This window comes from Ornithodoros turicata, chromosome 1, assembly GCF_037126465.1.
Source record: "Ornithodoros turicata isolate Travis chromosome 1, ASM3712646v1, whole genome shotgun sequence".
Lineage (NCBI taxonomy): Eukaryota > Metazoa > Arthropoda > Arachnida > Ixodida > Argasidae > Ornithodoros > Ornithodoros turicata.
The window spans coordinates 5,819,423-5,833,074 of record NC_088201.1 but is presented as its reverse complement, the minus strand read 5'-3'; the positions used below and the strand labels follow the sequence as shown (position 1 = coordinate 5,833,074).

The following is a 13,652-nucleotide window of genomic DNA, read 5'->3' as shown; positions in this document are numbered from 1 at the left end:
TTAATGACATTACTCGATACTTTTTACAAAAGAATCGAGCGTTCAGGTTTGTGGCATCGGAGAATCATCGTTTGCGGTCCCCATCCTCCAGACAGTCTTCATGTTGCCGTGGTACATTGTGGAACGATACGTCATACGTGGCACCCTGACATGTAGAAGAGACAAATAGAAGAGTGTGATTAAGCTCGCAGTAATGACTTAGTAACGTCATTACTTTTTCGTAGTAATTGTAATGTAATTTGATTACATTTCAATTGCAGTAATGAGTAATGTAATTTAATTAAATTCTATCTGGAGTAATGAGTAATGTAATTTAATTACATTTTTTAAGTAATTTACCCAGGTGCGCTCCTGGGCATCGATGCCAACAAAACATTCCAGAAAAACCCCCGCAATTTTAAGCGATTTGCAGCTACGTCACAGGTTATAGTATAGTGTCGTTACTAGTGTCTCCAAGTACCGATTTGTTTATTTCTGTTGTAGACGATATAGTGTATTTTGAACTTTATTAGGTCCGTGCAATTAATTTATGGCAGCTCGAGCGGTATTGTAGGCATCTGAAAGCAACGAGATCCACCGGTAAGCATAGGCTTTCCCGCCGACAATCACGTGCGCGCGACGTCAGTCTGACAACAATGTGACGACAAGAGGGCGTTCCCGTTTGCCTGGCACAGATGAGGCTTCCTACCGCTAGCCCTGAAGCGACGTCACGACACGTCACGCCAGCCCATCACAGCCTCCCGCAATATGCTCCTCCCCCGGCGGCCGACCGCGCCCGCAGGAAAATACATCCATTTCGAACGAAGGGGATTCATGAAGAGTTGTTAACTGTCTATTGCACACGTCCAGCACTTTTTTTTTTTTTTTCAACTTCGCTAGGGCGCGAACTATGTCAAAGGTCGGCAAAGTACTGCCCTGTAAAAGGATTTCGCCTGGTTATTCTCCCCCGAACTGACCTCCGACCAATTCCGGTTAAACCCGATTTCTCCCCGAATTCCAGTCACTATGAAATCCTCAAGTGAAGTTTCCACTGAAGACAAACAAAGGTCGCCACGTGTAACACGTGTAAGAATGGGTCACTTACGTTCCCAGCAATACACCCATGTGTGTTAACACTGTCTATGTCTTAGGGGATTACCGCTGGAAGGTCACGATCCCCCCCCCCCAAAAAAAAGAGAGAGAGAGATTAGGAAGGGACTTATTCGACAAGAGGAGAAACAAAAACACCCGATAACACCCGGAGGCACAATTATCGCCCGATTTCTCCCCGAAGTACAGATTTAAAAATAGCGCCCGATTTTTACCCCCCGAATCTGAGAAAGGCATGTAACCCGAAAAAGTCACTCCCTAATTATAACGTATTGCAGGACCTGTTACCTGGTAATCGGCTCCAGGAGACACAGAGCGACCATCCTTGTACCATGCCAGAAACGGCGCTTCATCGGAAGCCACGCGGGCGAACAACTCCGCTCGTGCTCCAGACGGCAGAGTAACATCCCGAAGAGGTTCTAGAAACACGGGTGCTGCCGGTGCTTTGACACGCAGTTGGCATTCGGTGGAACACCGACCCCGAGGGCTGACGGCCGAGCAACAGTAACGGCCCTCATCTTCGCGCCTGACTGGCTGGAGCACCAAAGCACAGCGGTCGCCTTGGAACTCCAGGCGCACTGTTCCACTTTCCTTCAGTGGAACGCCGTCGTGATACCATATAACCTGAAAAAAATTTTTAAAAAGCGCTCAGCTCCGTCAGAGATTCGTGCATGTGTGTGAGGGCACGTCTACACGTGCATATGCATGTATGTGCAGTCTTCGGTGGTAACTCAGTTAAAGTAGCTTGTAGCTGTACCTAGTTACTTTTTCATGAACTAGTTACTTTTTCTGAGAAAATAACTTGCAATTGTAATAGTTACAATTTTTGGCGAAAGTACGCATCACATGATCCCATCAGTTTCTAAGCCTTACTGCGTCATATACAGTCAAACTCCTTTACAACGAAACTCAGGGGATAGCAAAAAAAAATCGCAGTAAAGGTATTTTCGTTAAAAAGGATGTCCATTATTGGACCTATAGGGCTCCAGCGAGACCGCAAAAAAATTTGCTGTAGTGGTATTTTCGTTAAAAAGGTGTTCGGTATAAAGGAGTTTGACTGTACCGAGAAAACTCCTGTTGAATTCGACTAACGATACCTTGGGAGAACAACTACGTGCTGCTTAAGCGTAATAAGAGTGTGACATAATTGCGGTTTAACGGTACAAGTGATCAAATAAAGTATTTCAGACTTGCATTTTCTCGGCTTTCCTTCCTTAAGAGAGATCTGTAAAATAACTAAGTTACTTCGCAAAGGGTAACTCTAGCTCAGTTACTATTTTCACAAACTGGTTGGAACTGTAAATTATTAGTCACTTGTTTCAGCAACTTATCCATGATCGTGTATGTCTTTAACCACAACTCTTTGTTTTTCATGCATGTATTGCCAATTAAATGGAGGTATATAGTTCAAGAATGATTCCGCCACTTTACTCTAACTTGGGCGCAGCTCTTGAACTTTTGACCTACATGTTGAACTCAATTATCATCTCTGTTCGTCTCTGGACATCATCCTTTTGCGTTTTCATCATCTCATCATCAGATTGAACTTTCTGTATTAAGTGTACTGGGGTAGCCAGTTTGACTTCGTCGAAACTTACATCCCCATTTTTTTCTTTATTCACATCACATCACATCACATCAGTTCAAGAATGTTTGCCATACTTTTGACTATAGCGTTCATGTGCAAAAAGTTATGCCGTACGTTCTCAACAAAGCATGTGACACTAACGGCACAGAATGTGCGCTCCGAACCGACTAAAATATTCACTCCGATGCGCTTCACAATAAGCAAAAGCTGCTTCTTGAGTAGCCTGCTATGCCGACGCTAACCTTGTCCTATGTTGTAGCAGCGCTAACATTGCGCTATACCGTCACACGATGCCCCTTGAAGCTACGAGTAAAAAAAAAAAATGAACCCAAGCATTTGGATATGATGTACAGTTCGAACAGTCGTTAAACAAGTTCCAGTAGCGCTGTTCTTTTAAATGGAATTTCATTTAGTATTTTTCAGGGTTTCAGTGATCCTTTTGTAGTGGCTATTCACCTCTGGTTCCGGCACCCCCACAATGACACACTCGAGCTTCACTGGACCAGCACCGGTGTTGACGTCCATGTCCTTTAAGGCCCTCACCACACGTGGCCCCTCACCAGTGCTATGGATGCAAAAGGGTATGTCACGACAAGGTATGTAACCAAGGTAGCTCCTAGTTACTAACCTCGCAACAGCCACCTGACATGCACATGACGCCTGTCCGACTGGGTTGCGGGCGACCACCCTGTAACTTCCGGTGTCTCCAGGGATTGTTCCTTGTAGATCCAGCTGAGCTACACGTCCATCGAAAGACGACTGCGTGATAACGCATGTTCATGCAACGACACGAACGAACGTGGCAACTCACCTTGGCAGTGTCCCTGAGCTGTCCTGGAGTCTTGGTCCACTCAACGTTCGGAGTCGGATCACCGATCAACGAGCAATGTAGTTGCAGAGGCTGTCCTTCAGACAATGCCACACTACCAGGCAGTGATTCTGTGAATGCTGGTGCGACTCCAGCTGTCTCCGGTGCTTCCTGGATCAGTTCTTCGATCGGATGGTCCCGAAGCATCTCTAAAATTGCAGATCAACCTTGTCTGAAAATGTGCTTTCGCGAGCGTCTGGTACTTACCTAGTACAGTGACCCTACAGCTTGTCTCTGCCATGCCGGCAGCGTTGATAGCTTTGCACAAGAACTTCGCTTCGTCCGCGGCGCGCACAGTCTTGATAAAAAGCCGCTGTTCTGCGAGCCCGTCGCCCAAAGCTTTCGACGAAGCCACGTAAGAAGGCCCAACTGGGGAGCCGTCCTTGTACCACTGGACCTGGGGACATCGTATTTTCACAAAAAAAATCATAATTGATAATTGAGCGTGATATTGCTCAGAAATCTGCGTCCCGAACTTCAGCGCACTACACAGCGCATTACAGGCGTCTGAAAATTTACACAGACATCACTTTATCGAGCTTTTGCCAGAGTTTGTTTGAAACTTTGCACAAACAGAGACCTGCGGGGGAGAAGCGAAGTTGAGCTTTGTACCATCCGGTGCTATCTATAGTCGCAGTAAAGTGGGCATAGACAGGGTCTGCTGCGCTGAAGTGCATGTCTGACTAGGCATGACGGGAGGTCCACTCGGCCCCTGACAGGGCTCTGCTATCAAGAAGGATATCCCTCTTGCTGTAACTATACATTACTTGACGACTACTAATTTCCACAACACATTTAACCCGCAGCACCAGACAATGAGAGTACCTTAGTCATTACAAGCGCGTATAACTCTGCAACCGATTGTAACTGCAAGGCTCCAAGGATCCAAGAATAATTTCGAGTTCATACCTTGGGTGAAGGATTTCCAGTCAGTACACACACGAGAGTGCACTGTGAACCGTCAGCTACATCGGTATCTTCCAAGCCAGTTGTAAACTCAGGCGCTGCCACTGGAGCTATCGCTTGTCGTTCCTGACGAGCAGTTTCGACGCACTTTTCGTTGGTCTTCACGGTCAGGCGTGAGAGGGCCTGCCGGTACTCGTGCACGGCTGAACGCATGAGGTCCCGCTCACGAGCAACTTGAGCCTCAAAACTCTGCCAGCGCGCGTCCAATTCGCGACGCATCATTTGCGAGTCGAGCTGGTTTTGCGTGTCGCTCTTGGGAGACGTGATGAGGGTTTCGATGCGCCGTTCTAAGGTCTCGATGGTGCGTTCCAACTGAATCAGAGTGGTTTTAGGCGGAGGAGACGTGTCATCGCGGCGCATTCGTGCTAAGGCTTCAGTCACCTCGCGCACCTGAAGCAGGACAAATGGGAGTCAGTCAGTGAGGCATGGAGATAACGTACGACCACCACAGTTATACAAATTGGATCGAAAATGTTTCTAAACTGAAACACACAGGTCTGCCTTCTATGGCACTGATCACATAGCGTCTTGGATGTGTCATCATGCTCTTAGATAACGCTATGAATCAGCGATAGGAAGAGTTGAGCCGCTATGGTCTCAAGAATGAATACAGTGACGCACGGCAGGAAAAGAACCATTCAACAGTGGAATCATTTATTAACCCTTTATACTAAATTAAGTAAGAAATTATGTCATTTATTCAAAAAAGTGCAAGGCAGTGAGGGTATCAGACTCAGGGTCGTCATGTATGCGTGAGGTATCCTTGCAGTGTATCAGATTCGACTGCCGCCCTGCCAGATTTCACCCGCTATAGACACAAAGCAGAGGAGAAAGCTCCTGTGCAGTTCCCAGCTTTAATTTCTATTGATTCTCGCTTTATAGTCCAACCTTGTCCCCGGAAACTGCTGTCCGGCGCATGAGGCGGCTGCCCCTCCCCCATAGGGCTGTTGCAGTGAAGTTTGCACAGCGCCATTTTGGGCCCAAACGGCCACGGATCCCAACAGTCGGTCGTTTCATTAGCGGGTTTTGCATGGTGTTTCAAACGGTATGGTGCCAATGAAAGCTACAAAACATGTAAGAAATCCACAGAAAAAGCGGTGCTTCTTCAAAAGTGCGAACAACTCGAAACCGTGTAGTATTTGAAAGTGCCGCGTCGTCTGCTAAACTACTGAGTGTTGCATAATTTGGGGCGCTGACGTTGCTGCTCCCTCGCGCCACCTGGCCCAGAGAAACAGGTCTATCGGTACGGCTCTGTTCTAGCTTGGTGGTCGGTGTCCGGATGAGTGTGTGAGCCGGACGCAAAATGTTCGTCGGCATCGCCATTAAACGGAGGGAAAGGCGTAAAATAAATACAGAAAACCACGTGAAGGTGCGCATTTAACTACACTATGACCCGCTACGCGTTTTTCGACCACACGAAAGCGAACCGTCGCCTCTTGGAGGGACCAAAGTCGAGCAAAAACGTTCAAGTTATTTAGACACTGTGTACGCTATTATGTTACGCCGGACGAGCAGATCTTGTCCCTGTGCCGACCATAAATATTTCTCTCAAAATTTGTTCTGTATTTCGTCTATTACAGCGTAAAGGCGGACTACCTAGGGCTTATACAGTCAAACTCCTTTATAGCGAACACCTTTTTAACGAAAATACCACTACAGCAAAATTTTTGCGGTCCCGCTGGAGCCCTATAGGTTCAATAATGGACATCCTTTTTAACGAAAATACTTTTACTGCGAATTTGTTTTGCTGTCCCCTGAGTTTCGTTGTAAAGGAGTTTGACTGTATATCTAAAAGGAACATTACGTTACTTCAAACAATGGAAGGGTAACGCGCGCTTTACCCTCAGCACATCCCAGACCCGCCTAAGGTGTACGACACACGGGCTGGTTCAAGCGGCTGACATCACATTGCTGACCATTGGATTTGACAGCTTTCTTCATCGTATATCGTTTTCGTAGAGTGCTGCTTCCGACGCGTACTCAAAGAACTGGTCCATACCTCGTTGTGTACATGGTGCAGTTCTTCCCCCATATGGCCCAGGCGAGCGTCGTGTTGCGAGCACCGTTCAAGATCGCGAAGGTGAGCAGTGAGGTGGGCGCGGCGAGCTTCTATCAAGGCAGTGACTTTGTCTCGGTCCAAAACGGCAGCTTCGCTCGGCTCGATACGTTCCACCAGGCTTGCCAGCTGTTTCGCTTCTTCCTGCGCTTCGGATAAAATGGGTTCTCCACGGCGCTCCAGAGCCGCTCGGTCTCCAGATAGCTCCAGAGCTTCCAGTTGTTTTTCACGCTGCAAGTGAGAAGGAAGACTACTATACTGAACACCACATGCGAATTCTAAAAGGGTGTCATAATGAAGTGAAAAGCAGTTTTCACACCCTTATGCAGTGATGGCCAGTAGTTAACTACACGTAGTTAAACTACTAGTTAAACTACCTGATTGTAGTTAAAAAGTAGTTATCAACTACTTGCAGAAATGTAGTGGCAACTACTAGTTAAACTACTATTTTAAGTAGTTAACTACAGTAGTTAGGTTACTGAAGGCGCCAACTACTTCCGATTTTGCCCGCAAGCTTTACGCCACGATTGCGCTTCCGACTTTTACCTTGAGCTACTTGTTTGATGAGAACGGAGGTGCAGAGCAATTGTGTCGTGCATGTATACTAAATATTCACTCTTAATGCTGGTCTAGTGAAGCCTCATTTGATTCGCTGTGAAATAATTCTGCAACTTAGTTTATCGCGTAGGCACAGAAAGAATCCCGCCGCAAGCTTTGTATTTGACGATCGTAGCAATGGCTTGAGTCTTGAGTCTGGCTTGAGTGGCAAGTTTATTATTGCTTGTGATTCATATTTAGGTGTCCAAGAACACAACAAGGGATTGGTGTTGGTGGACAACGTTAAGTAGTTATAGATGTAGTTAAACTACATTGCAGTAGTTAAAAAAGTAGTTTTAACTACTCCCCTGAAAAGTAGTTGAACTACTAGTTAAACTACTCAGTCACAAAGTAGTTAGTAGTTATAGTTAAACTACTGTAGAAGCAGTTAGTGGCCATCACTGCCCTTATGACACCCACTGAAGTTGTCGGCTATACTTTTGTGCTTTTCCTTACCTGGGCAAAGTGAAGGAAAAATCCCGTCATGTGACTCACTAACTCTTGGTACTCGGTCATGCGTGAAAGAAAACGTGTCTGCGTGGCGCGGAGATTCTCCGCGACGGTAGCTCGGCTCGGGTCCCCACTAGCCGCTGCGATGTGGGCTTCCAGTTCAGCTTCGATGGTCTGCGTTCATCAGCAAGGTGACAGTCATCTTTCAAGCACTTACTAAAACATAGAGTCCGTCATCTTTCACTCACCCGCACCAAAGGCATGAGTGTGTCGAGATGGCGTTCCAAGTACTGGGCGATTGTTTCGGCTCGGTTCAGTTCTCTCGGGATGGCAGGGTACAGCTCGGATTCCACCTTGACCGCAGACTCTGTTGTCTGCGGCAAGACTTGTGATTAGTGGAATTATGGAGAGGATAATCGAGAAAAAGACGAGCAAAAAAGGGAAACCCTGAGGTCCGAAGCCGCATATATTTCCAAGAGAAGACAGTTCCAGGTCTAGTACAAAAAAGTTTTGCGTTGGAAATCCCGTACCGTCTCGCCAGCGCGCAGGACCAAGCGCGGTGCCTCGTTGTGTGACCACTTTTTATTCCCGACTCAATCGTTTCCATCTGCCATAAACTGCCCCTAAGCTGCTACCGTAAACACAAGTCAACCTCGGCCGTTGAAGACGTCTATTTGAGGCTCCAGGGACGTACGCTATTCGTGTGCATCTTCGTACTTCACCTACCATTCACAAGTGACCCCTGTCACACGGGAAATGACATTCACGCTGAATGTCATTCGTTCATGCTGCATAGAGTTTTGCACGGCGAAAGAAAATGCGCCAACGATGGCAATGACGATCGGTAAAGTATTAGGGTCGCACTACACTTGCGTCCATGTCTTATTCATTTTTTGTCTTCTTTCAAAAAGCTCTTGGAAGCGAATTTCGGAAGGGTGGAAATGCGGTGTTGGTGGTACGAGAATGTCCTCGTCTTTCGGCTGCTTGCTTTTTGTGAGTCTTGGAAGCGAAATTTCCAGCCAGAACTGCTCGCGATGATTCGCAGGTATACGAAGCACCCTCAACAAATCGATATGACCAACATGAAGCTCAGGCACTGACGTTCCTTTAAAATTCAAAAACAAATTAACACGTATTGGCCGAGAACTTTTAATTCGCGCGTGTGTGTGTGTGCCTTATTATTACTTTCTTACGTTGCTGTTTTTTTACTGCGCCAGGAGAACATAATGTCAGAATTGTGTTATGTCGTTTCTACTGCGCCTCTGCCATCGAGAGTATAAGCAGTTTGTGTCAGAGCAAAAGCGAATGTGTTCCCCCAAACTCATTCGGTAAGCCAATGTCCTTTACCTGTATATCGTTCCACGTTCTTCTCGTGTGGCAGCGAAATGACGTTCAATTTCCCATGTGACGGGATTTCGTTTGGACGGTATTACGATCTACGACGTTCCCCAAAGGGCACGTATTACCACCACGACCTACTAGATTACAACGACCATGTCATAGGCACCCCTTCCCAGCACCGCATTTTTGGAAGGTAGCGGTGGCGCTGCTCATCGTCCCAGCTATTGCTTCCTCAACTTCTACAGTACTTTGTACTTCAGCTTACCTTAGTATTTCTGTACAAGCGGTGGATATTCCACAGATGTTTCATTCTGAAGTTGCTTATCATCATCATTCTACACGTTTTCATAGGAGCTATCTCTGTCGTCTGCTACGGTAGTCGTACGTACGCTTCTGCGCGTTTAGAATTCAAATTTCCATCGTCCAATCATGATGCAGATCTCGCGTGCCGATGAGTAGCGCCCCTAGCGGATCGTGCGGACGGGCTCCTCATAGGGGTTGCTGATTATGACATGGTCGTATTACCACTTCCCACTAGACGTTATGCCCTACAGTATGTACCTATCTTCCTTCTTCTTTTTCCTATGTCTGTATTCAGCTGTATTGCCAAATTGAAAATACGCATTACATTACACTATTCAAGCTTTCAGTATCTACACCGCCTTCCATCGGAGATATCATTGGCACGCCGCATCAATGGGCGCCGCCATTAGTGCTGCCACCCCGTGGTAGTCACATGAACTGTGCACGTGTGGACTGCAGTTTGCCGAGTGCCTTCATTCTCCCGTGTGTGTTTTCGTTCATTTTCGTGTTCGCTCCTCTTCATTTCGTGCGCGTTCAGTTTCTCCCGCTCGGGAACCGGTGTAGAAAAGATATCGCACCGGCCAGCACTCTTCACGTGAACAACTGTGCACATCACACGCGAAAGCGAGCAATCATCTTTTTCTTTGATATTTTGAACGTTAATACGCTATACTCACATCTTTACCGGATGACTAGCTATATCGAACGTTACGTTATCGTCAGTCATACTCATTAAAGACGGCGGCCACCAGAATTCATCCCAATGGGAAGAGCGATTTTGGCAGTCCACCCCTCTTGTGTCGTCGCTGAGAACGAGGCTAACGAGCGCACGGAGATTGGTGGTTTGAGAGTAACGCGACGACGAGGTCTTCATTCTCAGACCTTGCAGATACATATATGCTTTGATTTTGCAATTTGTGATTTCGGTAGTGTGGATCTTGATTATTTTTTTTTTTTTGCGTGATAGCGCCGCGAAGCAACTGTGGCTATGAGCGCCGTACAGACGGCGAGAGGACAGCAGGAAGGAGTGGGGGACAGGGCGGGTTAGTATGCATCCTGGGCCGACTTCAGGGGGAACTGTATACCGTCATTCGTCTGAAAAGTCTTCGGAAAACCCAGGGAAAAACCTCAGACAGCACAGCCGGTGGTAGGATTCGAACCCACTACCTCCCACGGCCTTGGCTATATCACCAACGAGCGGGACGCCTTAGCCCTGCACTCGGCCATGACGCTGGGTGTGGATCTTGAGGTCTGGGATTTTGAACGCTGGGACATCGTGACATACCCGTCGATCTGCTTAGGGTTTCTCCGACAGGGTATTCGTTTTAATGAATGCCTGTAGTAGAAACGCCTGGACCGCTTGTCACGTCGAGACTGGGAGGTACCCGGGTTCGAATCCCGGTGCCGGCTGTGCTGTCTGGGGTTTTTCCTGGGTTTTCCTCAGACGCTTTCAGACACATGTCGGCACAGTTCCCTTAGAAGTCGGGCCAGGACGCACATTCCCCCAGGGCGTCAGTCGTGACGTTGCCCACATACGTGAGGCCGACAACGGCAAGCCCTATCGCCATCACCACCACCACCGCCTGGACTGTTATTCGACTTGGATTCTATACAGCCTGCGAGCCGCGTGCGTGTATGTGCATGAGTGTACATATTATGTAAATAAAATAAACTTGCGATTACTGGCAAAAAAAAAATAACCAGGCATCGGTAAGCGGATGAGAGCGTGACGTCAGCCGTAGTGTAATGGTAGCCCGAGGAATGCGTGATCGTATAATAATCGCGCCAGTGGGACCGTGGCCTTTCCGCCGTATAGGTTAAATCGCTAGGTTCTGTAAATCTTTGTTATCCCAAACATGTGTGACCCCCAATTCTCAGTGGTTTGCAGCGTTCGATTTAATAGTTCGTGGTCCTACCGACTATCGGACTCCTGTTTTGCAAGTTCTTGTTATTGTTGTCTATGTCCATGTGTGCGTAAGCGAACATAAGTCTGTAGGTTTTTCTTCGTGCATATGTCTTTTACTTATGCAGCAGTGTACATAACTCGTATCAGAAATTATTCTGTACATATTGTTGTTGTTTTACCTTGTACATATTTTGCGCATCTGTTCACGCATTGCATGTATGCGCTTCGATAAGTACTTTGTGCAGTACAAAGTTTTTTGTGCACATAAAAAAGTAGTGTAAGGTAAGTACACCTGAGCTGTGTAAGGTAAGTAGTGTAAATACACCCGAAAGGTGTGGGTTCGATTCTCGTCATCGCCACCCACTGACTTCTCGTCAACTGGCGTCCTTGAGATCGCCGCTTGGGCGTTGATTGTGTTCGTCCTAATGGTTAATTCAGCCTCTGCAATTTATCTTAATCTGTCCGATCGAGGTTCATCTGCTTAGGCCTGTACGGGTCCAGTTTTTACATTTCTTTTCTCTCGCTCTTCACGCGCTTCCGCCTTGAAAACTGCTTGACTTGCCTTCCGGACCAGAGGGAAGTTTACGCATCAGCATGTTTTCTTCTTTGGTCGTGTTTTATTTATTTATTTCTCACCGCGGGGTGCCTAGTGCCAAGTGGGCTGTCTGAGCACGCACAGAGATCGCAGCGCCAGCCAACACGGCTGTTCTCAGAATGTCCTTCTCTTCCTTCGCTCTTTCTGTTCCTCGGCCAAGGCTTGGCTTCCTGTCTGCTTCGGATATCGTTCGCTGTTGCGTCTGCTTTGTTTCTCTCAGGGACAGCGCCGAAAACGGAAATCGGTGAAGGGTACGGCAACGGATGCAATGTTTGCGCCGGGAAGGGAGAAATTTTTTTAGCCCGTTGCACTGGAAACAGTACGCACCCGCGTTTCCTCAGAAGGTCCGCCAGGAACGGAGTGAGATGCGGAATATTTCAACCCCGCCGTGTCGGATGCAGAAATCAGTATCGCGAAAGGCAAATAATTGAATTGCTTCTCGCGAAGAATAAAAAATGCCGTAAGTCCGATCCGCATCAAATTTCTCACTCAAGAGCGTTCGGTGCGCGATGCTGCTACATGGTCCAACTCAATGCGTATATTGAAAGGTTGGCTTGCCGACAGGTGGCGCTAACAGCCCCTAAGGCAGTATATGCTGGGATTGACAAATATGTTCCTAAAATGTTGAGAATAACCGCATCCGCATTGTGGTGTTTCCTAAGCCTTTACGGGGCGCGCGGTGTCGAGAGTGGTCGAGATCAAACAAATTAGCAAACGCAGTCGCCCGTCATACTTAGACTAAAACCGTAACCATGAAATTCCATGGCCTTGTATAGGAATATTTGCAAAATTAATGTACCGTTCTTGTTGACTACTACAAATTCGCTGAGTTCGAGGATGCCGATGACGGCCTTCAATCCGTCTCGAGAATTTCAATCGCGTTTAACAAGCTTGATCGGGTTAAAGCAGTATCCGAGTTCGATCCTACTCGAACGTGCCCGTGTGACAGCGCCGGATCCACATTGAGCTCGATGAGCATTGGCTGAATGCGGATCAAAAGTGTCCGTGTGACAGGTATATTAAACTCAAGTCGTATTCGTTTTTAATTGCGAACGGAAAATAGCGGGGCTCATCATACCGGGCGTCAAGATTTGTTAACTAACTGATCTTGGGAACCTAATAATAGGAGTAGAAATTACGCCGGAAAGTAACTGTTCTCAGTACACAAACAGACAAACACAACACAAGCTTCAATGCCTTTGAGTCACGCACTTCTTGATTACAGGTCAAGTGCCCTACCAAGCAGGCCACACTGGCGTCTTTATTTTTTATTTTATTTTTTTTCTTCTGTTTGGAGAGTGGCATCGGAGGAGACGAAACTATCGTACGAGACTGGACTGACGAGAACACTGGAGGACTGGACTGGACGATAACACGTCAGCTCGAGAAATATGGTCACAATGAAACACGCGACCTGCCTCGACCTCCAGCCTTAAAATGGTCGTGCCGCGAAACACGTGTTACGGGCTGTCCAATTCTTCGAGGATGCGTTCGTGCAGCATTTAAAGGGAAACGAGGGAATACAAGCAAAAAGACCCAATTTTCCGGGATATTGGAGCGCGCGTCCGTACAATCGGGAGACCGAACGAAATGCGGGAGTCTCCCGGATAATCCGGGAGAGTTGGCAGGTATGCAACATTCGTCTGGAAAGTCTTCGGAAAACCCAGGGAAAACCTCAGACAGCACAAGCCGGCGGTAGGATTCGGTCAGGACCCAACCGGATGATCGTTACGATCTCGTATTCGACGTGCTATCCACAGAGAATACAAGCCAACCAAGATCAGATCATCCCGTGGAGGGTCTTCCACGGGCCTAACAAGAAGGAACCTTATTGCGCGCGGACACAGGTAGATATCTTATTGAAAGCCCTCTGGAATACACACCAGAAGAATA

General features: G+C 47.3%; 1 protein-coding gene across 1 annotated transcript in view; it reads right to left on the bottom strand.

Annotated features, from left to right (window-relative positions):
• LOC135373974 (coiled-coil domain-containing protein 141-like) overlaps nt 1-13,652 on the bottom strand; it is a 30,731-nt gene that overhangs the window by 2,296 nt on the left and 14,783 nt on the right. Inside the window, exons 12-20 of the mRNA XM_064609266.1 lie at nt 7,863-7,988; nt 7,621-7,788; nt 6,511-6,798; nt 4,455-4,901; nt 3,753-3,942; nt 3,489-3,694; nt 3,306-3,436; nt 3,134-3,242; nt 1,378-1,713 (exon numbers count right to left, since the gene is read on the bottom strand). Coding sequence (XP_064465336.1) covers nt 1,378-1,713; nt 3,134-3,242; nt 3,306-3,436; nt 3,489-3,694; nt 3,753-3,942; nt 4,455-4,901; nt 6,511-6,798; nt 7,621-7,788; nt 7,863-7,988 — 2,001 coding nt within the window. The remainder of the gene's footprint in view (nt 1-1,377; nt 1,714-3,133; nt 3,243-3,305; nt 3,437-3,488; nt 3,695-3,752; nt 3,943-4,454; nt 4,902-6,510; nt 6,799-7,620; nt 7,789-7,862; nt 7,989-13,652) is intronic.